Source organism: Protopterus annectens, chromosome 6.part1, assembly GCF_019279795.1.
Source record: "Protopterus annectens isolate FY-2018-M chromosome 6.part1, PAN1.0, whole genome shotgun sequence".
In the NCBI taxonomy this organism is placed as follows: domain Eukaryota; kingdom Metazoa; phylum Chordata; order Ceratodontiformes; family Protopteridae; genus Protopterus; species Protopterus annectens.
Window position 1 is genome coordinate 64,599,135 of NC_056738.1, and position 27,349 is coordinate 64,626,483.

General features: G+C 38.5%; 1 protein-coding gene across 1 annotated transcript in view; it reads left to right on the forward strand.

Moving 5' to 3' along the window:
- Positions 1–27,349, forward strand: part of COL28A1 (collagen type XXVIII alpha 1 chain) — a 914,882-nt gene that overhangs the window by 254,722 nt on the left and 632,811 nt on the right. Inside the window, exon 11 of the mRNA XM_044075485.1 lies at positions 27,005–27,058. Coding sequence (XP_043931420.1) covers positions 27,005–27,058 — 54 coding nt within the window. The remainder of the gene's footprint in view (positions 1–27,004; positions 27,059–27,349) is intronic.

Below are 27,349 nucleotides of genomic sequence, written 5' to 3' on the forward strand. Positions count from 1 at the left end.
ACATATAAAAACCACTGATCTTCACTTGGGTGGTAAAACATGAGACATGGCCAAAATACCTCCCATGTACTTTCAAAAATATTGATAAAGATTAATAAAAAAATTGAGAAATTTTGTCTGGTAGTTGGTGCAGAGGGTTAAAGTTGTGAGATGTATTTCCTGTGGTACATGGTATGATTCCCTCAGCCTTCTTTTGCCTAGTGTGTGACCTTGACTAAGTCACTTAGCCAGAAATTGCTCTCAAGTCTCTGTTGAAAATGGACTGTGTGTTCAGTGGGCCTACCTGGTTAACTCTTTTATTTAAATGAAAACAAAGTACTTTATAAGTAGAAATGCATGCACAGTAGTTGAGATGGTGGATACTAGATTCTATGGTAAAATTCAGTTTCTGTCTTTAATGAAAAAGCTGGATATTGGACTGTATTTTACGCAGCTCTGTCTAGGGAAGTGGATTCATTTCCTCTTTGTGGTGATAAATCTATGAATAGCATTCTACCGGCTTATATGGTCTTAGGTGGGGGGGTGAGTTTAGTATATTATTTTATGTTTGCACAACAGTTTGGTCATAGTTGTTTTAATTTTATTTGGATGTCTGATGGTGATTCTATTTTAAGCATATTGTGTAGCTTACCAGATTAACTGTTTTTTTAAATGCAGTCTTAAGTCAAACCTTAGCTTGAGTAGCATTACAGTAGAGAATATTTTGATAATGAAGGCTAGCCACCCTGCATACTGAACACTGGCTCTAGGTGATGGTCACCATTGATGTGACAATTCAACCCCATGTACAAAATAGGAAAAATGGGATGGATGCTGATGTAGCCAGGAAAGCTAAAACACCTTGGTAAGTTTCAGATATTATGAAATGGGGTTTTGTAGGATGCAAAATGCCTTTTATCTTCATTCCCTTTTGTTTTGCTTGCTTCTGTGCTTGTTTGCTCATGAATATATTTTTGTTTGCTTGTTTTTATATATATATTTGTGCAGGTATGTATATATATATATATATATATATATATATATATATATATATATATATATATATACTTTTAAATACTGAAATCTAATAATCACAAAGACGAAAATATCGAGACCAGAACACAGAATGATCAAATGCCTGTAAGTTTATATTACTGACTCACAAAATAATGAAATGTACAAAGCAACAACTTAAAATGTCGCCAATACTTTACCTTTGCAGGGGGGCCCCCTGCACCACTGCAAATTAAATATATCAACTCAAATACTGCACTATGTTGAGGAAAAATGAACAGTCTAGCAATTGCTAAAGAAGACACCAGAATTCTTTAACTTTAAACCTGCTTTCCACATTAACACATACAGTTCAAGTATAACAACTTGTTTTTCTGTTTTAAGACTTCATACTTACATTAACTTCTCCACAGACACCACAAGCATAATATGTGAACTCTGCCATATTGTAATAGGTATGTACTAAAACCTTTAAATGTAAACTGCACCATTATACAACTTGGCATTCCCATTTTTAATTACACATCAATATACTGGAACACTATCTTTTCAAATTACAGTAAGTTTATTTTTCCGATGTTTTCCATTATAAATTGTTCTTACTTTGGAAGCCAGTAATATAAACTTCCATGCATTTGAATTTTCGGTGTTCTGGTCTTGATATTTTTGTCTTCATGATTGTGAGATTTTGGTATTTAAAAGCAGACCCATATATATATATATATATATATATATATATATATATATATATATATATATATATATATATATAGCTATAGATATATATATAGAGAGAGACAGATATAGATAGCTATATATATATATATATATATATATATATATATATATATATATATAGATAGATAGATAGATAGATATATCAGTATAGATATATGTTTAAATATGGGAAAACTTAAAATAAGTGAAACTTCCAATTGTCATCCGTTTTTTCAACACACTTGGTAGACAAAATGCATGGTAGACAGGTGTGCCAAAATGACAATCTCAAAGTTAATATGTGTCTTCTTCTTCTTCTTTCAGCTTTTCCTGGTTAGGGGTCACCACAGCGGAACTCTGGTCCGCTAATGATTGGCAGCAGATTTTTACGGTGCCCAGGTGCCAGCCCGAAGCCCAACCTTCAATGAAGGCACACCCATTCACGCATGTCTTTCGAAGCCACTTGCCCACGCGGAGGACATGCAGACTCCACACAAAAGGCGCTCCAGCCGAGAATCACGCGGGAGAACCTCTTGCTGTGAGGCAACAACGCTACCGCTGCACCACCGCGGCATACCTCAAAGGTAAAATGTATGTGTATATATATATATATATATATATATATATATATATATATATATATATATATATATATATATATATATACACACACACACACACACACACACACACACACACACACACACACACACACACAGAGTAGAGATGTAGATATAGATATAAATATATAGCTAATAGTGGGTATGGGGTACAGGGTGGGCTTTCCCCCTGCAAAGAACACTTTTGTAGTGTTTGCATGTTTCATTCACATTAGATGATGTTGCAAATGTTGATTTTAACTCGTCAATTTTCATGACGTCAACATTTGATAATTTCGATATATCCATAATATTTATGGTATTTACCTTACAGACACAAGGTACACGGTTTGATTCTCACCCTTGGCAAGCATGCCTAGGCTTAAAGAGGCCTTTTGGGGTCATTAGCCTATAAATATCTATCTATATATATATATATATATATATATAGATAGATAGATAGATATATAGATATAGATATATATATATATATATATATATATATATATATATATATATATATATATATATATATATATATATATATATATAAAATATATGTGTGCGCACACGTATGTGTTTGTGTATGTGTGTGTGTATATATATATATATATATATATATATATATATATATATATATATATATATACATATATTTAAAAGAAATATATGTATAAAACATGCATGTGTCTTGTGTATTTATTGGTTTATTTGGGTTTGTTAATGAAATTGATGACTTGGTACAATGAACCTTTTCAGTTATGACTCAGGCCAGGAGAGGCAGTAACAGTTTCAAACAAATAATGGGTTTACATTTGAAGAAGAATATCCACAGATAGGACTCAAGAAGTCAGGACTGGTGAAACCACCTCCACCAAGAGGCAAGTTACCAGTGGAGAACCATAGGGTCCATGCTGGGCGCACTCCTGTTTGGCATCTACTCCTCAGAGGTCAAAGGCCTCTTGCTCACCAAGTTCACAGACAACTGCAAATTAAGAACTATCATAAATTACCCCCCATGGAACTAACATCCTGTAAGAAGGTCTAGCACAGACAAATGAGTAGTGCAAAAGCCACAAATTAAAACTCAATGCAAAGAAGTGCATTATAGTGCCCTTTGGGAAAAATGTCTACCCAGGCAAACTACTCCATTTATAAGATATCCTTAAGAATTGACCTGGACATCAGAGATCTGGGAACATATGTAGACAGTAATCTGAACTTTGATCAACTTGTAGCCAAATGTTTCTATGTGGCCCAACTTGTAAATAAGGGTATGACATCCAGGTCCAAGGAAGTTATAGTACCACTCTACTAAACTCTTAGCAGACCTATCATTGAGTACAGTGCCCCCTTTGGCATGTACCTGACTAGGCATATGCAACAAACAGACTGCCCACAGAGGTTACTCACCAAGAGAATCCAGTGTATTAACACACTGTCCTATACAGATTGCCATTGACCCCTCTCTCTATACTCAGTCTGCTAGAGGTTGTTGCTCAGCATATAATGCATCCTTAGATCCATCTCTGTTGGACCGTTTGCACAACCACAAAACAAGCAACACCAGAAATTCCAGATCCAGGGATTTGAACTTTGGTTGTGGCATAAACAGAACACGCTAGTGAGACAGATATTTGACTCAAAGGATTCCCATGTGCTAGAATAGGCTTACCATCCATGTGAAACAGAATCCACCCCGAACTCTATTCAAACTTAAATTTGGCCATTGGAAGGGAAATCACGTATTCATCCCACTACTAGCCTCCATGTCTCTTATAGACAGAGGCCGGCAGTAAACATTCCCTAACTAGCTTTGGATGGATAATCATAAACTCATCCCAGGACTGATGTTATGTCTCTTGTAGACTGAAGCTGACAATAAACATTCCCTAACATACCCTGCTGCATAGCTTTTCAGCAACGTCCTGTCTAACATACCATTCCTAACAAGTGTTGTCTCCTCTTACACTTAGTCACTGTCTTCCTTCATAGAGCAGATCCTGGAGTCACTACATCTGACCTCAATACTGCAGGAACTCTGCTGCACACATATGTATGTAATGTGAGTTGCTGGTGTTCTGGTATTTATATATATATATATATATTTTCTAGCAGTATACTTCCTGCTTAAACTACTTTGAGCGTACATTCATACTTTCTCGCTGTAACTGAAACTTGGCTTAAACCCAGCATAAATGACTCTGAAGTTATACCTCCTGGATATAATATCATCTGCAATGACCATATAAAGAGGAAAGGTGGTGATATTGGTTTAATATTTCACAACAGCTACCACATTTTCCCTTCCAGCAAACGAATACTAAAATTCAGTTCAACTGAGCTTCTTAATACTTTCCTTAAAATAAACAGTTATAAACAAATATGTATTACTGTCCTTTATATCCCTCCTGGTGACAATACAGCTATACTGGAAGATATCCATAACATTTCTACAAGAAAAATACTGCTAGGTGATGTTACTGTCAGTTGGTTGGGCATAAACTCTAACTCCCCTACATCTGGCATGAACTTATATGGTTTCACACAATTAATAACTCCACGCATTATAGCAAGATATCAAATTCCCTATTTGACTGGATCCTAGTATCAGACCCTAGCATACGCACAATGTCAGTATTTCTCAGTGATTATCTCCTAGCCTATATGACCAGACATCTCACACATCCAGTTAAACAGCATGTTGTAAAGCAACACACAACCTTTCCAAGTTTAATCCAGAAATGTTCATTTCTATACTATCATCTATTAACTGGAACTTCCTAAAAATCCTCCCTTTAGACGATGCTGAAAATGAATTCAATACAACTTTTCTAAATATCCTAAATAGCCTTGTACATCCTAGAAGGAGGAGACTGAAAACAAATAATGCAATTTGGCTATCCAAAAAGAGTAGAATGCTAGTGCAGGATAGAGAAAAAGCATGGAAAGAATGGCAAAAATTTAAAACACCACAGTATCTTGTAAACCTCAGAATGCTTCACAATCATACTAAAAAACAAATAAATGAAGACAAAAAACTATATACTATAATAATGTTTAGAATAATACTAAACACAACCTTAAAAAGTTTTGAACAGTGGAGTTTTACAGTGTCGAGTTGCCAGTCCGGCGCCCAACCTTCCACAGAAGGCATACACATGCACGCACTCACACCTAGGGCCAATTTAGCGTGTCCAATCCACCTACAGGCATGTCTTTAGGATGTGGGAGGAAACCGGAGCACCAGGAGGAAACCCACACGACCACAGGGAGGACATGCAGACTCCACACAGAAGGCACCCCAGCTGAGGATCAAACCGTAGAACCTCTTGCTGTGAGGTGGCAATGCTAACCACTGCACCACCGTGGCCGCCCGTTATGAGAAATCCATATTATACAAAATTTAACGTACCTTAAAAATGACCAAAACCAATGAATAAAACTGATAAGACAAATTATAACTTGTGTAATGAAAACAAAAGTATAAATAAAATATATTTTCCTAAGTGCTTTGGTGCCCTCATCTTTAGGAGATATTCTCATTGAAGTCTACTAGGGTAGTGGCATCCAGTCTCAGTTGCTGCACCAGTTCTTTGTATTCTGCTCTGTTTTCTCAGTCTCCTCCCATGAAGGTCAGCGGTCACTTTTTTCATTTATTCCAAACTTAAACCCCCAAAGGTTTGTGTATAACAGGGAGGGTTTCTACAAAGTGTTGTTTGTGTTGCCTTTTGCAATGTCATAACAGTGTTTATAAATTCTATTCATGAACAATTACAGAAGTGTAGATTAACTTTATTATGGAAAGTATAAACTTAGTTTTAAATGACAGCTGAATTTTATTTATTTATTTATTTATTGACATTTGTTAACCGGGTTGGTCCAACTGGGCTTGTGGCCCGTTTTCAGTGGAGACCTGAGGAGAAAAGCTCCAAAAAACAGACAGTTTACAGAAAAAACAAATAATGACAACAGTTTATATTAACAGTAGATAAGAAATTGAATAATGCAAAAAAAGATTTGAATTACAAATGCAAAAAAATGCAAACACTTGTAGTCACATATTTCCTAAGTTTACAGAGTAGTGGTTAAATTACATATTTACAACAAGAGTTTGATCCATCAGACATGGGTATAAAGTAGAGTAAGTATCCAGAAATAGAGGGAATACTAATGTTGAGAGGAAGGTTACTGGGAAGGTACACAAAGATGAGAGAGAGGGTTAAGTTGGGGCTTGACATGGACAGAGTTTGGAGTTAATCAGATGAAGTTTGAGTTTTTCTTTAAAGTGGGATGGGTGAATGGTAGAACATATATCTCTAGGAAGTGTATTCCAAGTTTGGGCAATGGAATATTTGTATAAGAGTTTACCTACCACTTTTTTAGGTTGGTAGGTGTGTAGTAATTGCTGATTGGAGGTACGGAGAGTGCGAGAAGGTGTGTAGATAGAGATGAAGGAAGAGAGAGCAGGACAGGATGAGGGTTGAGATGATGAAAGAGAGAGCAGGACAGGATGAGGGTTTATAGAGTATGAAGTGTAACATTTGAAGTTGTGATAGCAACAGTAAATGGGGGAATTCAAGCCAGTGAAGGGATGTAAGGGCTAGGCAGTGATGTGTATTGTAAGGAGAGTTGGTGATGAATCTAGCAATTTTATGGTAAGTATGGAGTTTAGTTAAGGTTGTGGTTTGAATATTGGGGAATACAGGGGCAGCATAAAGACTGGAAGGGAGGAGGAGAGCTTGAGCAAGGGAGAGACTAGCATTTGGAGTTAGAAATTTTTGGTTACGATATAGTAAACCTAGTTTCTGGTTTGTCTTTTTTATACATTGGAGAAGGTGCATATTAAATTTAAATTCATCATCAATGATGACTTCTAGGAGTTTAGTGTGAGGTTCAGGTTTAATAATTGTGTTGTTAGAGGAAGTGATAGAAAAGGAGGATTTTTGGTGAGTGAGAGAGTGGAGAAGAAATAGTAATAGTTTGATCTTTTTTGAGTTGAAGATGAGTAGGTTGTCAGTTAGCCACTGTTCGGTAGATGTAAAGGTATGCTGAGTGAGTGTATGGAGTTTAGAGATGTTATCAGAGATGGAGATGAGAGTTGAATCATCGGTATATTGGATGAAGGAGGATTGTTTACAACCCGTGTGGAGGTCATTGGTGAAGATATTGAACAGGAGGGGACCTAGGATGGAGCCTTGGGGAACCTCTGTAGGTACAGGTAAGAATGGAGAAGAGGAAGAGAGCCATTTAACAGACTGCTGCCTGCAGGATAAGGTAAGGGAGGAGGAAGATAGATTGAGACTTTCAAGTTTAGAGAGCAGTAGGGGATGGGAGACAGTATCAAATGCTTTGGAAAGGTCTAGGAAGGGGCAACAGATGAGTTTGTTGTTATCTAGGGCCTCAACAATGGTATGGGTAAAGGATAGGAGGGCAGTAGTTGTGCTGCGGTTGGGATGAAAACCATGCTGGGTGGGTGTGAGAAGATTGTGCTGGATGAAGTATTTTAGTAGTTGTGAGTGGATGGATTTTTTGGGAATTTTAGAGAGGGGGCTAGAAAAGCTATGGGACAGTAGTTAGATGGGTCTGTAGAGTTACCACCTTTGTGTAGAGGAATAGTGTAAAAGGATTTCCAAAGCGTAGGTACAGTGGACTCCTGAATGGACCTATTGATTAGTATAGACACTGGGTAAGCAATTGAGTCAGCAGCCAATTTGAGGAAGGTAGGGGGTAGATTATCAGTGGAAGGGGACCAGGGTTTAAGTTTAAGAAGAAGAAGAGATTGGATGTAAGAAGTAGGAACAGGATGAAAGGAGAAAGCATTATTGTTAGGTGGGTTGGGAGGGGTAGGTGGAGGAGTAGAGTTAACATTGGTTGGTAAGAGCACCTGAATAGTGTCAATAAAGTGTTTATTGATTAGGATAGCTGTTTCCAGAGGGGATGTATTAGGTTAGGGGGAGGGGTTTGAGGGGCAGTCAGGAGAAAGAATTTTATTAATGGTTGACCAGAACTTACAGGGGTTGGATTTGCCAATGAGTTGAGCAGAGTTAAAGAAGGACTTTTATCAGCATTGGTTTATTTCTGAATTAGATTTATAAGATGTCTATAGTTATGAAGTGATGGTAATTCCTTAGTTTTGATCCAGGCTTTCCAAGCTTTATCTCTTTGGAGCATAAGGGACATAGTCTCTCTGGAAAGCCAAGGAGCATAATTAGATTTTATTCTAATCTTTCTAGAGGGAGCAAGGGAGTTTAGAGTATTCATGAAGATGGTATTGAAACTAGTTACTGCATCATTTAGAGGGATTTATTTTAGAAAGGACCAGTCAGTAGAAGGTAGAATAGAGCTGAATTGGGTTATATTTGAAATTAGCAAGTTTGCGACAGTCTCTATGAAGGTTGGGTTTGGGAGGTTGGGATGTGTATCTAAAGACAGAGGTGGGTAGGTGGTCACTAAGTTGGTCTGGTAGAGTAGTGGAGTTGTGAAAAAAATTGGGGGAGTTGGTGAGTATCCAGTCTATTATAGACCTAGAGGTTGAGTTTTTATGCAGTCAGGTGGGGGAAGTTATAAGTTGATAGTAACCATGCAGGTTTATACTGATTTGAGGTGAGTCAGTTTTGAGTTTGGACCAGTCAAGGTTGACATCTCCTAAGATGAGGGTTTCATAGGGTATGTTGTGGGAGAACCAGGATAGGATTTTCTCTATTGTGGGCGAGTTGTTTCCAGGAGGGATATAGATGGAGGCAACGGCTAGTTTTTTGTGAGGGTTAAGGTTGCAGTTTACGATAATGAGTTCACCTGGATGAAAGTCAGGGATGGATGTGGGGAAAAGAGAGAGGTTGAGGCTGTTTGAGTGAAGGATGGCAACACCACCCCCTTTTTTGGGTGTCTGTCTGAGTGGTAGATATTATAGCCTGGTGGCAGAATTTCATTGTTAGAGATATGTGGCTTAAGCAATGTTTCTGATAAGCAAAGGATGTGAGCGGTTGAATGGGCTATCCAGGCACAGAACTCATTGATTTTTGTTGGATAGGCTTTGAATATTTAGAGGCTATATGGCTAGGTGTATAGATACAGTTGAATTCAGCATATGAGATTGAGGATGGATGTAGTAGTAGAAGAGGGAGAGGTAGAGGATAAGGGAGGTAGGTGCCTAGGTGGAGAGGGAGAGAGGCTGGGGTTAGGGTGTATGTCACCAGATATAAGTAAGTTGTTAGAGGGTAGAGAGAGTAATATGAAAATTAGATGTAGCTTGTATAGCTTGGGTTTAGATTTGTAGGTTGGAGGGAGTAGTTGAAGTCTAGTCAGCTTCCAAAGACAAGAGCTAGGGAGGTTAAATAGGACTGGGGAGATATCATAGAAGGATGGTGAAAAATGAGTATCATAGGTATAGGAGGTAGGAGAGTATGGTAGTGGAAAAGGGAGGTGATAGTGATATGAGGTTAGAGTAGTTAGAAAATAGAGGAGTGAGGTAGTAAATATAAGATATTGCATTATTGAAAGATGGTAAGAGGGTGGAAGGCTGGGTAGAGTGGGAATTCAGGGGAAAAAAGTGAAGGTATAGAATTAGGTAGGAATCTTGTTATCCGGAAGAAAAAGGAAAAAGGGGGGACAGGAAGTGATGTAAGTCAGAGTTTGATAGGAAGTTGTTTCTTAGTGGACAGTGGGGGAGGAATGGGTAGGACTGGATGGAATAAAGGAAATTGTACTGGGGTGGGTGAGAAAGGGGGTAGGGTAGAGGAGTGGAGTGAGCCCGAGCATAGCGAGGTTAAACGGAGCAAGGCAAACCCCAGCAAGAGTGCTTGCTACCAGAGACTATCAGCCGCTCTGTGCCAGTTGGGGGATGATATCTTTGAATGGCAAGGTACAAGTTTACAAAAACACACTTGCAGCTTCTTAGAATTATGGAGGTAGCTGCTAGAATTACAGGAGTTCGTAGCACTGATTGAGCAGTTACTTGCTGCAGGCTAATATGAGTGGACCTAGTATGCAGTTTGAAACTTTTTAAATACTACAGCACTTGGCAGTGTGAAACAACACTTGACCACGTGTAAAGACATGCCATTGGGAAAAGCCAGTAGGGCTGAGTGTAATTAGTAGGTGACAAGAGAAAAACAGGTAAAATATGTGGGGTATATATTTCTTTGAAGGTGAGCTGTAGAATCAAATTAAAGGTGTTTCTATGGGTAAAGCATGTGCACTAATATATGCTAATTTAGTAATGTGGGCATGGGAGACAAATTTAATTTTTCCATCTCAGTATTGTTCCCATTGCAAACTAGATTTGCAAAACAAACCTAGATGGCATCTTTATTATTTGGGCAGGTACTCAAGATATGACTCCTGATTTTGTCAACTATCTGAACAACACTATACAATTCCTGAAGCTTACTTTCAATCTGAATTCTAAAAAATGTTCATTACTTAGACACAACTATTTTGTTTCCTCTGGGTGCTCCAGTTTCCTCCCACATTTCCAAAACATGCTGCAGGTGGATTGGACAATATAAATTGGCCCTAGGTATGAGTGTGTATATGTGTGTGCCTTCTGACGAAGGTTTGGTGCCAGGCTGGCAACTTGACACCATAAAACTCTACTGCCACTTGTTCTGTGAACCAATGATCTGCCGTGGCGACCCCTAACAAGAGCAGCCGAATGGAGAAGAAGAAGACTTAGACACATTTATTTCTTGGGATGAATATGGCTTCATCTATAACATTTACAAAAAGACAACATTTAATAATACATATCTTTACTATAAAAGTTATATTCCTTGCATTTTATAAGATAATTTTAGGAAGGAGACAATTACTCCATCTGACAAGAATGATCACACATTGGGAGATCTTGGCTAATGGGACAATAGAGTAGAATGCAAGGAATTGATGTAGCAGCTGAGATTGGATTCCACTACCCCTCCAGGCATTAATGAGAATATCTCATTTATCCCAGTCCTAAAGATGGGGGCAGTAAAGATCTGAAGGCAATATATTCTATTTTATACTTTTGCTTTCATTGTACAACTTATAATTTGTCTAACCAATTTTATTCATTGGTTTTAGTCATTTTAAGGTCTGCTAGATTTTGTACAATATCAACTATTCATAACATGGATTTTTAAACAATACCATATAATTTTGCTAGTTAGTTACTTTTAGTAATACTTAACTGGGTACTACAGGAATTGTTAGGGGTACAAGTTTACAAGTTATGCTGATCAGTTTATTGATTGTTATATAAAAGGAAAGGATTGATTTATTTGATTTTAATGGCTCTGGAGAAGTCTTTTTACTGAAAGCATTTTCTAAACATTTTTAAAACACTAAACCAGTATGTATATTTTATAAGCTGCATGGTTCTTGGTATATTCTGCAAACCATTCTGCTTTGGTTATTTAGTTTTTAGTTCGGCGTGTTATGCTTTGGTTTTATTGGTAACTGTAAGAATAGAAAATGCATAATTGATAATTTAGTTGAGAGATTACACTTTCTCACCTGTGGAATAGACTACCCCTGAAGATAAAGCAGTGGGGTACACTATTGTCCTTCAAACAGGATCCAGATAATTGAATGAGTATTTATAAAGCCACCCTGGGCATGAGAGGCATAGCCCTCCCTGAGATGTGAGGTAGATTCTAGGGTGGGAATTAGAAAAGTGTAATTGTTGCATGACTGAGCAGCCTTAAACTTCCTATGATCTAATATTATATACAAGGACAACATAAAACTGATATAAGAAGGAAGCAAACATTGATGGCAGACATAATTAATTTGTAGTGTGGGTCTGTACAGCACAGCAATTTTAAATACATGTGATTAAAGCTCGGGATGATGTAATAAATTTTTGTCTATGAGGCCTATGTACTTTGATTGATTGAAAGAAGCAAATAAGAAACCACAAAGGTAAGGAACTGAGATAATGACTCACAATAATAACACCAGACAACACCTCAGTAACATACTGCAGGGAAACCACTGAACACTCCAGTCACTTTAAAAATTGCTTTATTCATAGATTGGATGCTTTTGTCCAAAGGGACTTCATCAGAATAACAATGTAAATTAGGAATCCATTTAAATACACTTCACAAGTAAGGTTGATAAGAAGCCATTGGTCCCTCATTTAGAATCACCCTGACATCATTTCCTTTCTCACACTAATGCACACTGCAATAATAAAATAATGTGAATGAATATAAAATGTATAAACTTAAACCTTAGCTACTATGCGTCTCTGTGACAAAACCTGGAAACATTGCCATAAAAATAAAACCACCATCACCCTAAACAAATATAAAACACAACAAAATAAAGTCAAAAAATGTATTACCTTAGACCGCAACGCCTATTTTTCCACTCTCCCAACCAACCACACCACCAATCCCAAACTATTTTGGAAAGGAATCGCATCTCTCCTCAACCCGGGAAAAAAAGAAAACCCTTGGCCCAACCCAGATGCCTCTGACATGGACTTGGCCACCCAGTTTAATTCCTTCTTCATAGAGTCCATAAGCAAGCTAACATCATCCTTTACCAACACCTCTACAACCCCTCCTCAGCATGCTCCCATCCCTTCCTGCCCCCTAGCATCCCTTGCCCGCTACCTCCACCTTTCTCTATCAATCCCATCTATATATCTACCATAGAAAAACTTCTCCTAAAATTAAAACCTGGTTCCAATGCCCCTGATGACATTCCCTCCTACTTCCTAAAAGTAGCCACAGAAGCCACTGCTCTCACTATCAGCATATTAATTAATAGGTCTATCTCAGAAAGCCGGGTCCCCCAGCTCTGGAAGAAGGTCTTTATTATTTCTCTCCATAAAGGTGGCAATAATCATGACATCCCAAACTTTCACCCTATCGCCATCCCATCCCCTATTTCTAAGCTACTTGAAAAGTGTGTACACCAACAACTCTTACCCTGCCTCATCAATAATCAGCTTCTTACCCCCACACAACATGGCTTTAGACCAGGTCATAGTACCTCCACTGCCCTCCTCTCCTTTCTAGAAACAATCAACAAAGCCCTCGACTCTGGCCACTTTGTATCCACTCTTTTCCTCGACCTCTCTAAGGCATTTGACATTATTTCTCACAACATCCTTCTTACCAAACTCTCTAAACTTAACCTATCCCCTTCGTCTACCCAGTGGTTGTCAAGCTATCTCACAAACAGGCAACAAGCAGTTAAATGGAAAAAAGCTACCTCACCCTTCCTTAATACATCCACAGGCGTCCCCCAAGGTTCCATTCTAGGCCCCCTACTATTCAACATATTCATAAATGATTTCTTCCAAGCCATTCCTAACTCCAGTCTCATCCAATATGCCGATGATTCTACTATAATCTGTTCATCCCCTTCCATCACAACTCTTAACAATCTAACCCAAGCCACCTTCTCTTCCACTGAACAGTGGATGCTCGACAACCATCCAGCCCTTAATGCAACCAAAACAAAACTTATGTTATTCAATGCATCCAAAACCTCTTCCCTAGACAAACAATCCTTCATAATTACCAGCAATAATAATATCCCCCTAGAACTAGTCACTTACACAACATTTCTAGGAATTATCATTGACAATCAACTAAAATTTGATAAGCATCTACAAGCAAATATCAAAAAACCCCATAAAAATTAGGTATGCTTTACCGCCACAGTCGCTTTATCTCTCCCACCAGCAGGATTACATTCACTAATACATACCTCATCCCATCTCTTTTATATAATGCATCTATCCTAACCAGCCTACAATCTTCCCTCAAAACAAAACTCTCATCTTGTTATAACAAAATATCCAAATTTGTGGCGGGTCATAGAGCCTCTTCTCACCACTGTAATTCCCTTCACCAACTAAGTTCCTCACATATACCAGGCTCATCCAAGCACAAAAACTCATTCATAACCCGTCTCTCTGCCCCTCTCTAGCAAATACCTTTGAAATGCATAAACCAGATAGAATCCTAAGATCCAATTCCCAAAACCTAATTAAATTGCATAAAGCAACACATCCTGCTGGGAATCAATTGATGTCATTCTCTCATGCACGTCTCTGGAACTCTCTCCCTTCTCCCATCTGCACCACCAGTAGTCCCTCCTTGTTTAAAACCTCACCACACTCGCACCTTACTTCACAATGGAAATACTCTTGCTCCTTATTTCACAATGGAAATGCTCTTGCTCTCATCCAACCTAATTCTACCACACTTTCTTCCTAACTTTCCAAACTTTGTTGCCTGTCACTACTTCCTAAAGTTTTACATCCTTTGGGACATATTCGACCAATGACTAAAAAATTACCTCATTGTAATTCCCTAAAAAAAAAACTACTACTTACTGAATTACCCTGATGTAATTATCCTAATGAAAATCTTTTTTTTATTTCTGTATTATGTAACATCTATTTGAATTGTGCAATATGGGTTTGTACTATACAAAATATGTATTTAACAATTAATTGAAATCTATATTATGGATTTGTGCTCTTTCTGTACTATGTATTTGTATTTCTCTGGAGCCTTTCTCTCTAGGACTCCTTGTAGCCCAATGGACTATCCTGGAAAACAAACTGCAAATAAATAAATAAATAATAACACATCTCCTTAAAAACATTTTGTTTAAACACCTCTTCATAACTACACACATATATAATGAATACAATAGTTTTAAAATTGAATTAAATGACAGTATTCTTCCATATGACTAATACCTATGACATTAGAATTTTATAATTTCACCATCCTCATTTTCAATACCGGGGCCAAGGACAACAGCCCATTCAGACCAGGCAAAGACCCTACATTCAAATGCAGTTACCAATTAATTCTCAGTATTATAACTGAGTCTCCCATTGGCCACCCCTTGGATTTTGTTCCACCTGTTCTAACAACCAAAATAGAAACTTTCTTTCCTTACATTCCCTCATGTGTTTATAAACAGCATTGGTATCATCCCTTCTCCCTATATCATAATAGTATTCATACACTCTAGACTTTAAACACTTTTCCATTTTCCATATATAATAGTGTGAACACTTTTATCAGCACACAAGATAAACAACACCCTTAGACATACAGTTATAAAATGTCCCTTTAAAAAGGGTCTAGATAGTGGTCAATTTTAATTCCTCATAGTGTGCCATGTACTTACATTGATTACACATGGCACATCTGTAAGTAATCATTTTTCTCTTATTGTTATTAGGTATTCCTGTGGTTTTCCCTTGGGTTTTTTCTCGAAAATATCTTTCATATTATGTCCCCTTTTATAACTAAAATAGGGGGTTCCAAGAACACTTTCACGCTATTAGGCATCTTCAAAAAGATTTCCCAATGTTTCAGTATAATTTTCTGAATATCCTTTGTGTTCTGATTGTACTTCAGAATCATAACATTATTATAATTAACTATTCTTTCATCAGAACTGCCACTAAGGGGACCTCTCACTCCACTGCTCATAGCAATGTTCCCCTCTATCAACCCTTCTGTTCCTTTAGTAATATCACCTAATAATGAGTTATATTTCATACCCCACCCATCTAATATTTCTTTCATCTATCCTTTAACAAGTGTTTCTTGGTATGCCCTCTCCAAAAAGAGGTCAGTAATACATTCTAATTCCTCTTTAAGATCTTTCTCCTCTGATGCCATCTTTGCTACTCGCACCATCTGTCCATACCTCTCAACTGTCCTGATTTTCACAGAATGCGCAGATTTTTACCTTAAAATTTCAGTGTGTTCCCCATAAAAATTGTGGTTTTCGGACAAATCACTGGGGTGAAGTGAGGAATTAAATCAGTAAATAAGGTGTACATTTGAGTTTCAGTCTCCTTTAGAAAATGCACTTTAGCACAAACCCTTTTATTCAAGCTACTTTCTAAGTTAAAAGGAGCAATATTTTAAATCTGTCCTTATTTGTGGGCCTTTGTCCCCACCCCCCATTATGTCAGACTTTGTCCATATTTTTTTGGCTAAGAGGTTGAGCGTTCTGCATGTCCTTTCACAATACTTTTCTTTTGGTGGAATGGGTGGTTGCTGCTAAAGTGCAAGTAACCATTAGTGAAATTACTTTTCCTGTTGAGGTGCATCATCTCTGGGATGTTTTAGAAAATTCCTGAGGCTTCAGGACCAATCTAAGTATTTTTTCATTTATTTTCACTTATTTAATTGCATTTGCACTTGCCTATCATTTTTATCAGTACCTTATAGCTAATTTATCACATTTTCACTGTTTTAGAGCAATTTACTGATTAACTGCATTTCATTACTGTTTAACTGTATTTCATTGCTATTTACTGCAGTTCATTACAATTTAACTGCATTTTACTGCATTTCATTACTGTTTAAGTGCATTTATTTTCATACTGTGAGTTCTGTTTTTGTCTGTAAGCAGTTAATCTATGCTTTTCTGTGAGTTTTACTGTATTCTTAACCCTTAAATTGAGTAGCATAGTAGGGATACAGGTTTGCTGCATCCAGAGCTGTTTGTTTTTGCCTTCTGTGTTTCTGGCAGCCATCTTGTGTTGGTAGGGGCCTATCTTCTCTGCTAGTGAGAGTAGCAGGGCTGCCTGGACCTTGTTTGGCACCAGCTGATTAGTACAGATAGCAGTGGCTAGCAGGATTGCCTGGATTTCTGTGTTACTAGACTCTTCTGTTTTTTTTTTGTGGTATTTAAGCCTTGCATTTGAGCTGGTTTTGCCTTGTTTGAACCAGGTTTGGCTGAGGTGCATCTTACAAAATTGAGGGCATTTGGCTTAGGGCACTTTACAAAATTCCTGAGGCTGCAAGACAACTCTAGGTGATTTTTCATGTATTTCACTTATTTTATTGCATTTGCACTTGCCTATCATTTTTATCTGTGCCTTATAGCTAATTTATCACATTTGCACGGTTTTAAAGCAATTCACTGATTACTTGCATTTCATATGTTCATAGGTAGGTACTAGGCTATCTGCCTGAGGGCATTTATAAGCCTAGCCAGAGTGTGTCGGCTTTCGCCGCCCCATTGATTAATTAACTGATCCTCTGTCAAGCAGAGCCAATGAAATGATCCCAGGGTGTATTTTCTGTTATCCATCCACTCTTCAAGGTTTCTCTTGAAGAGTGTTAGTGAGTGGCTCTGTCTGATGTAATTTGGAATTTTGTTCCAAAGCATGGGGAGTCTCTGTGACAGGAATCTATCCATCTAGCATGTTCTATTTATTGTTGTAGCAAGGTTTAGCTCACTAGAGTGAGTGGCTCTCAGTGACTTGGATTTCTTTAGGTGGAGCATGTCCATCAATTCTGAGTTGGACATGGCTTTGTAAGTCAGGCAGGGATCACCTCTGAGTAAGCGATATGCCACTGAGTACAGTCGGAGTTTTTTCAGTTGGGCTGCATAGGACATTACTGTTTAACTGTGTTTCATTGATGTCTACTGCAATTCATTACTGTTTAACTGCATTTTACTGCATTTCTTTGCTGTTTAACTGTATTTTTTTCATACTGTGTGTTCTGTTATTGTCTGTAAGTGGTTAAGCTGTGCTTTTCTGTGAGTTTTACTGTATTCTTAACCTTAAATTGAGTAGTATAGTCTGGATGCAGGTTTGCTGCACCCAGATCTGTTTGTTTTTGCTTTCTATGTTTTGACAGCCATCTTGTGTTTGCCTTATGTGTTTCTGGCAGCCATCTTGTGTTGGTAGGGGCTTATCTTCTCTGCTAAGGAAAGCAGCAGGGCTGCCTGGACTTTGTTTGGCACAAGCTAATTGGTAAAGAAAGCAGGTGCTAGCAGGATTGGCTAGATTTCTGTGTTACTAGAATCTTCTATTTTTTGTGGATTTAAACGCTGCATTTGAGTTGGTTTGGGCTTGTTTGCACATCATGCACTACAGCTGCACTGTTTTTAACCCAATGTGAGGTATTCCAGCTACAAAGTTTCCCTTAGTTGCACTTGTGTGATCACCTAGTAGTACCCCCTTAGCTCTCTCTGGCCTCTCTTCTTCAGATTCTGACAAATATGGATGGGCAATTTCATACAGTTTCTCCTGCCAGTCTGGTTGATATGGGCATCCTGAGACAGTGTAGACACTGCCTAATATACATGGACAACCCTCTGCTATTACCACCCAGGAACAGAATTTGTGAGAGATGCAATTACATTAAGAACCTAGAGTCTATGCTGTCTCCCTCACAAGCCAATATATCTGACACTGAGAAGATTGTCAACACAAACACCACACCTCAAACACCCCCACACCTGCATAACACACACCCCCTTCAGCCCCTGCTATAAAACACGCTAAACTGTACTGTGCTGATCACACCAGCATATAATATAACTGAAAATCTCTCATCTCTATTTCCCCAAGTAGACTATATCTGTAAAGCCTAGCACCCTAGCACTTACACTACTTGCACCTTGATAAAGCCTTATTATTAGTATAGACCCCCCATAGCCTAAAAACCATTCATAAAGGACACCCACACCTCAAGGTTGGTTGCAAGCATTGCTTGCATGAGGAGACCAGGTGCACTAACCAAACACAGGACAAGATGCATCAATTTGTAGTTACAGGCCAGTGACTTCAACTACCCTAATATAGACTGGGAACTACTACTAAGCCGGCCCGAACACTTAACCCAAAAGATTCCATAAACTCAAAACCAATGGAAAAACAAACAACTAGTCACCCCAGGTGAAAACAAACAAACTTGATCTCATCGGATCAAAATGTTCCAGCTGAGGAAGTATACCCTCACTGGGAGATCAGATCATAAAAATCTAAGCCCTGAGCCAGTGGTAAACATTACTCAACCGCTGAATCTTACAAATGCCTTGCTTCTACCAGCCTACAGGACTGCACATGGATCAATCCCAAACAAAAAAAAAGACTCTCTCTCTACCAAAGGCCATAAACAAGCTCTACAACAAAGGAGGAAGCTACTACAAAGATAGAGCAAAATCCTTGAAGGGTAAGACACTTTTGATCATTATAAGTAAAAAAAAAGAGCTCCCATTAGCTTGACAAGCCTTATCTGCAAAGCCATGGAGGGGATCATAATGGAACTCATAAATAAAAACATAGAGGGAACTTGCAGACTGGATCCAACCCAGTTTGGCTTTGTCAAAGCCAAGATCCAAACTTTAAACGGGTGGACTTTTTTGACAGTCACCAAGGCCATTGATGATGGGTTGCAAACTGGCTAAGCGACAGAACCCACAGGGTCCAGTTGCTGGAGCCACATGTCACTAAAGCCTGTCATGTGGTGTGGTGTCCCTGATCAGGTCCTGGGTCCCTCTCCTTCGGCATCTACTTTTCTGAAGTACAAACAAACACAGGGAGTTATGGCTGACAAGTTTGGTGACAATCCACTGAGCACAGAAAAAGTCATCAGGGGATCTGGGGGGACAAGTTGTGACAGTAGTCTTGACTTGACACTCAATTTAAGTAAAAGGGAAAACCAGGGTCTCAAAAAATATGTCTTATGCTGCCCCCTGAGAAAGAACTCCTTTATTCAGTCTCATAATTATAAATGCCCTTGGGCAGATAGCCTAGTATGAACCTATGAACCTATGAACCTATGAACCCACATATGTGGAGGTCCTCAACAAAAACATATCGAAACAAAAGAGACCTCTGAGGAAAAAACACACACAAACTCCACAGCCCACCACACCACACACCACACATAGTCCACACACCTGAGTCTTACACCTACTAAGGCCTAACCATAATCCCAACATATTAGTCACAGTAGACTCCATTGTGAGACACACAGATGTGCCCCTCACCAGGCTGGGTAAGGAGAAAGTCACAGTTAGTTGTTTGTCAGGTGCCAGAATCCGTCATATCACACATGTACTCAAGTCTCTCAACAACAGCTACTCTTATGACTCTGTCATACTCCATGCTGGTGTGAATGATTTGAGACATACCACCTTGGGCTCTATGAAGACAGACATGATCAAGCTCGCTGAATATGTGTTCCAGGTAGGTATGTCCCAAGCCTTAAGCCGCATTCTATCATCACCCAGAATGATGCCTCAATATAAACAGAAAATGATAGACTTTAACAATTGGCTTAGTTTCTGGTGTCATTCCAAGGGGATCCAGTACCTGACAGCCTGGAAAGACATGATCAACAGACCATGATACTTTGCCAGAGATTGTCTGCAATGTCTTGGGTTTCAGGCTTCTGGCAAAGGCTCCTACCTCCCCCATAGTGCTTTTTTTAGGCAATGCCATGAGGTCAAAACTACCAACATGAAAATTTCATCAAAATGCAAATTAAAGGTCATGTTGCTAAATGCTAGGAGTCTAAACATGAAAATGCACTCATTGCAAGCATTCTTAACCCTGGAAGATGCTGACATCTGTGCAGTCACAGAAACCTGGCTCAAAGCTGTGGAGAGCACCCCAGCCATACCAGGTTACTCATCCTGTCATTCATTCAGACCCCAAACCATGGGCAGCAAAGCAAAAAGTGGTAGAGTTTCAATATATATTAAAGATACACATACCTCCAGGCTGGTCAAACAGTATGACGCACAGGAGATACTCCAGATGCAGTTAGTTAACAAGTCCCCTATTCAAATCATAGCTAGCCACATGCCCCCAACTTTGACTCAAGTTGCCCGTTCCATCTTTCCAGACCTCTTTGAATCTATTAAGATTCACCCCTTTACCCTGATTCTGGGAGACTTGAACTATCCAACCATAGACTGGAAGAACTACTCATGCTAAAACACAAATGCCCAGAGATTCTTTGATTTCGTCAATGCAAATGCCTTGGACCAGCTGGTCGACACCCCCACAAGAGGTAATATCTTGGACTTGGTATTAACCAACATGAGTAACCACCACAGCATCCCTACAGTGTCATCCTCCCTGGTAAGATCCGACCACAAAGCAGTCGCTTTCCAAGTCACCATCTCCCCTAACCCCCCCCCCCCCCTCCAGCTAGGGTCAAACAAGCTTCTCCAAAGCTGATTACGACCTCCTGAGGCAAGGTATAAACAGCTTCACAGTCCCCTCCCTCTCCATGGGAACTGACAGAAATGTCCAGACCTACACCAAAGTACTATACAAGGATTTATATAGCTACATGGAATTAAGAATACCCAACAGTACAAAATCCTCCTCCTCAAAGAAGAGTAAACCTGTCTGGTGGACATCTGCAATAAATAAACTCTATAATAAAAGGAAGAAATTGCTGTCCAGGACCAAGAAAGAGCAGGTGCCTAATTGGAAGCAATGTCTCCTTAGCCTGAACAAGCAAATAAGAGCACTAGTGAAATCCTCCAAAGCAAACTTCGACTCCAAACTGGCCACATCTACTAAAAACAATCATAAGGCCTTCTTCACATATGTCCGCAATCTCAAAGGAAGCACTCAAATCTGCTCAGGACTGGTGGTCAAGGACACCACATACACAAACACCATAGATATAGCCAACCTGCTGGCAGACAGGTTCAGTGAAAACTTCACCCCTCTGTCCCCCCATGAGTAAATCAGGACATCCCCAGCACATGCTCCCCTCCCCTTATCTCTAGGGAGAAAATCATCACTGCTCTCTCAAGGGCAAAAATACAGCCTCCATGAGACATGATAACATCCCAGGCTGCATCCTACATGAACTCAGGCAGGAACTTGCAGCATCATTAGTCTACTTATTCAACCAAAGCCTGAGTACTGGGTTCGGGTCTATATCATATGAGCAAATCGCACAAATTGCGAATGCTCATAATATCAAACATAACAGACCTCGAACTTCCTATTGTGGCGGGCTGCGCCCCCCACTAAATATATATTCCAACTCCAAGATCACACTACAGTGAGGAAAGGGTAAAGATCCCATTCTTCACTGTACCGTGATCTCAGAAAAAGCACTTAGAGTTCCAGAACATTTGATATTTTGAGCGTTTGCAATTTGTGCGATTCACTCATATGATATACACCACTGGCTTCATCCAGGCTGAATGGAGGACAGCAAATGTCATCCCTTTGCACAAAGGTGGAGTGTCCACTGATCCAGGAAATTATAGCTCAATCAGCCTAACTAGCCTGATCTGCAAGGCCATGGAACGGATTATCATGGACCTCATTTACAAGGACATTGGTAACCTCCAAACACTTGATCCTGCACAGTTTGGTTTCATCGAGATGAGATCATGCCTGTTAAATTTGGTTGACTTCTTTGAGACAGTCACCAAAGCCATGGACAAGTGGAAGACGGTGCAGACTGCCTACCTTGACATGGCCAAAGCCTTTGATACTATTCCCCACTCAGGTATAATAGATAAACTCTCTCAACTAGGTATCAATCCATATGTTACCAGAAGAGCAGCAAACTGTCTCATTGACAGAACCCACCTAGTCAAAATCAGGGAAGCCACCTCAAGCAGTAGACCTGCAATGAGTGGCATACCCTGGGGATCAGTCTTGGGGCCTCTGTTGTTTGGGATATACTTTTCTGAGGTGCAGGCCAAAGCCAATGGGCTGTGGCTGACCAAGTTTGCAGATGACGGCAAGCTGGGTGCTGTCATCAATTCCCCCATTGATTTGGACAGCCTCTAAGAGGGTCTCACCCAAACAAATGACAGGTGCCAGAAACATGGCCTCAAACTGAATGCCAAAAAATGCATTATCATCACCATTGGGGAGTGTGATATCCCCACAAATGATCATGTTAGTAACAAGGTCCTAAGCACACAATCAGTCGTGACGGACTTGGGCACCCAGGTTGATAGCAACCTGACTTTTGACCACCATATTGCCTCCATTGTACAGAAAGCTTTCTCCATGGCCCAACTCATTAGGAAGGGTATCTCATCCAGGGACTAAGAGGTCATAACATCCTTGTATTCTTCCCTTATAAGACCCATTATTGAGTACAACACCCCTTTCAGCATGTATCTCATAAAGCACATGCAGCAGCTGGAGAGACCACAGAGGTTCCACACCAGGACAATCCAGAGCCTCAAACATCTACCCTACACAGATAGGCTAAAAGCCCTGTCCCTCTACTGAGTCTCATACAGAATCCTCAGAGGTGACCTTGTTGTGCCTTTTTAAGCGCAACCTAGATAACTGGATGGGGAACAGAAAATACACCCCTAGGATTCCACCTGTGTCCCTGCTAGGCAGGGGCATTGGGTGATGACTTGTCAGAACATGGGCTAAATTCTTGGCTAGGCTTGCAAGGGCCTCAGGGCCAATAGCCTAGTAACTTCCTTTGATCCTATGTACAGCTAAGACTTAAATGTATTCTTTCTGTATCCTTAATTAACTTTAGATCTAAGTAATGTATTTTATGTAAATCCCATAGGTGTGTGAATTCTGAAAATTCTGTTGTACCATTTATATAGCGGATGAACTCCTTCAAAGTACTCTCTGACCCCTTCCAAATAATAAAAACAAGAATGTTGAGCATTAATTTGGCAGCTGTGTTTAAATGCAGGGTCTTTGCCTGGTCTGAATGGGCAACTCTCCTTGGCACCATTATTGCAAATGAGGGCGGCACAATTATAAAATTATAATGACATAGGTTTTAGTCATATGGAATTAATATTATCATTTAATCCAATAACTACTGTATTAGTTATATAAGTGTGTTGTCATGACTGTGTGTTTAAACAAAACGTTTTTAAGAAGATATGTTATTAAGTTTATGCATTTTATATTTATTCACATTATTTTATTATTGAAGTGTATATTGGTGTGAGAAAAGAAATGATGTTAGGGTGGTACTAAATGAGGGACCAATGGCTTGGTGTAAACCCTACTTGTGAAGTGTATTTAAAAGGATTTCTAATTTACATTGTTATTCTGACAAAGTCCCTTTGGATGAAAGTGCTCATTCTATGGATAAAGCCATTTTTAATGTGACTGAAGTGTGTAGTGATTTCTCTGCACTCTGTTACTGAGGTATTATCTGGTTGAATTAAATAAGAGGAGATGAAAATTGTTGCTAACATCCATTTCCATAAAACAAACATAGGAATGGAAATAATGCATACACTAAACTATAAATACTGTAAGTAATAGACCAACTGAAAAATGACTTCTTTAAGAATTCAAAAGCTTAATGGGAAATGTATTTGTCAACTAGCTTGCAAATACTAGTAATGACTTTTAATATTCTATATGTACTATATAGTATATTATATAGTGACTAATGTTTCATTGATGTACTATTAAGATAGGGGATTGAGTGCATGTTTTTTACAAAAACTATTATAAAAGCAGGAGATACAGACAAGTGCAAGTTCTGTAATACAGAACTAGAAACATTTGCACATCTTATTGCTGGTTTAGATATTCTCATGGCTGTGGGTCAGTAAACTGAAAGGCACAATAGTTTGGGAAAACTGTCACAGTGGGGATTGTGCAAACACTCCAGAATATAACTAGGCAATAAGCATTGGAAACATGTACCATGGTAAGTTACTGAAAATGAAGATGTTCTGACCATGTGGGATCATCCAATACCACATTAAAGTCTTCAGAAGCATGAGAAGTAGATGTAGTACCATTAGTCGTTGAAATTGCTACAGTTAGTAATTATAGTGTCCTGTGTACTAAGAGACATAGCAATAAAATACTAGGGTATCCAATGAGAAAGTAGATCAGTATGGAATAAAGGCACTCGTATACTAGCAGAAGTAGTAGTAGCAACAGGGCTAATAAAAAGAATTTCCAGGCAGACTTAAATATGTCATCAATGAGTGTAACTCCATAAGAACTGAAGACAGATGCAATTTTGGTTGCATTGCAGGTACTTATATGAGTACTCTTAGTTAATATCAAATATTAAAGCACTACTAATTTCATGAACATTAATCATGCCCTGACATAGGAATGGGGTCCATTCCTGTCATGATATTAGAAAACCAAAAAATTAGATGAAAAAAGGGAATAGCCATCAGTAAACATATTATTTCCAAAAGGGAGTAATGAAAGAGCACTGTTAGGAATTGCAAAACTGATCTTTACAAATCCAACCTGCATCCTAATGAAAAAGGCAATGTTTTGTGAAGGAAACATACTTTCTGATGGAATTATGCAGTATATAATGAGTGTCACCTTGCAATAGTTTGAAAACTAAAATGAGATGACTCCGCTTTACTTGTCATTTCAGACCATCACAAAGATTAACGGGGGGGGGTGCAAGTGGCAAAATCTCTAGCACTAGAGAAGAATTTAATGCTAAAAATAAATATCAATAAAAGAAAAACTGTGACAGATACATTGTGCAATGTCATAATTATGGAATATGACAGCATCAAGGAGTTACAGCAGCCAAGCTTCTTGAAGACCAGTAAGTTGTAAGCTGGACAATCAAACCATTAAAACTATTAAGAGTGCAGTGTATTGGCTTCCCTATCCTAATAATGTTGAAGTTTGTTTGCAAGTGATAATAACAGCCAAAATACATGATATTAAACCTTAAGAAGCTTGGATTATAGTAGGGGACTGATTTAACTATTAACATGATCTTTTGAGAAAGCCAAGCATAAAATATGGCAAAATTAGAAACAGTTTAAGTCGTATTGTCCTTTTATCAATTGTTAGTTCTATTAATGCTTCTTATTGATATTGGTAATATGAAGTTGTAAAAATTGCAGTTCACAACTTTATAATGTGCCTAGTTATTAAGGGAATCAAATACCACTTGTGGAAGAGGTTGCAGCTATACTGATAATCTATCAGTTTTTTGAGATGTGATGCCAATTTTACTACCATTTAGCATGTCTATAAGTAAGTACAGTGAAAACAAGCTGACTATATATAGAACTGTAAGAAATACTTGAACATTTTGCTGGTTGTGTGGTCTGATAATTCAATATGAAGGCAGTGTACAAATGCACCTGTTTTACTGCTGCAGGTTAATTTGTGGACCAGACACGTAAGCAGACTATAAAATACATTGCTCTGTCATGTGCACTAGCTATACTTGCAAATGTGCGCATACATTTGTTTTTGTGTTATTAGTTCTCTTCTTCTACAGGAAATATTTTATAGGTGCCACCATGGTATAGTAGGACAAAATGGTAGAAAATGTGAACTTCTATATACCAAGTCCAACATTGCTCTTTCTTAAGAGTATTTCCTTTTCTGCAAGGTATATCAGTCTCAGAATTAGTATATCTAAGTTTGGGGTATGTGGGGTAGCCTAACCCCCCCCCCCACATTTGCGAGTGCAGGGGCATCCCCCGCAAAAACAACTTTAAATTGAGAATGTGATGCTCAATATTTGCTGTTCTCTTGCTTTTTCATCCTTGTTTTTGTAATTCTGTGACTTGTAGTTACAAATCCCAGAATTACAACAGTGTGATATTTATGTGACTATTTGATATTAATCTTACCCATGTGTTGAATATATACAACTTTGTGCTATGTTATTCTTTGGCCAAGTATCTCAGGTTATGCCTAAAAACTGTCCTTGGACCAGTCATCTAAGAAAATAAATAAATACATTAAATAATTAGATAAATATGCTCATTAATAAAATGTGCATATTTATTTAATCTATTTATTCTGTATTGTGTTTATTCAGCCAAAATGCCAGACTTTACCAGGATTTTGCACTGAAAACCAAACATCAGAGCCTTTAAAGATCTGAAGTTGTTTTCCCAATTTACTATGAGACTGAATTATATTGCAGTACATAATAAGATGTATCACTTTATTATTTTTATGTTTTAATTTACAGGGTCCCTCAGGCCCTCCAGGAGATCCAGGATTTGAAGGCATACAAGGACCAAAGGTAGAATGACTGTATTTTTTTCTTATTTACTGCATGAGGACGAGATGAGTTTTATAGCATGCATTCTAATCTGTTTGAATTATACAGAATTACATACATCTTTTCTAGAATGTCGTTCATATGTATTTTTGATAAACATTGCTGTAGCTCACTTTATGTGAAGCCTAATGGTGTCTTTTATGCTAGCATGTTTATGCAGTTCATATTATGTTCATTTTCATGAGATGCCAAACCCAAAAGCAGAATAATGCTGGAACAAATTAAAGGAACATGGAACCAAGAATACTGTCC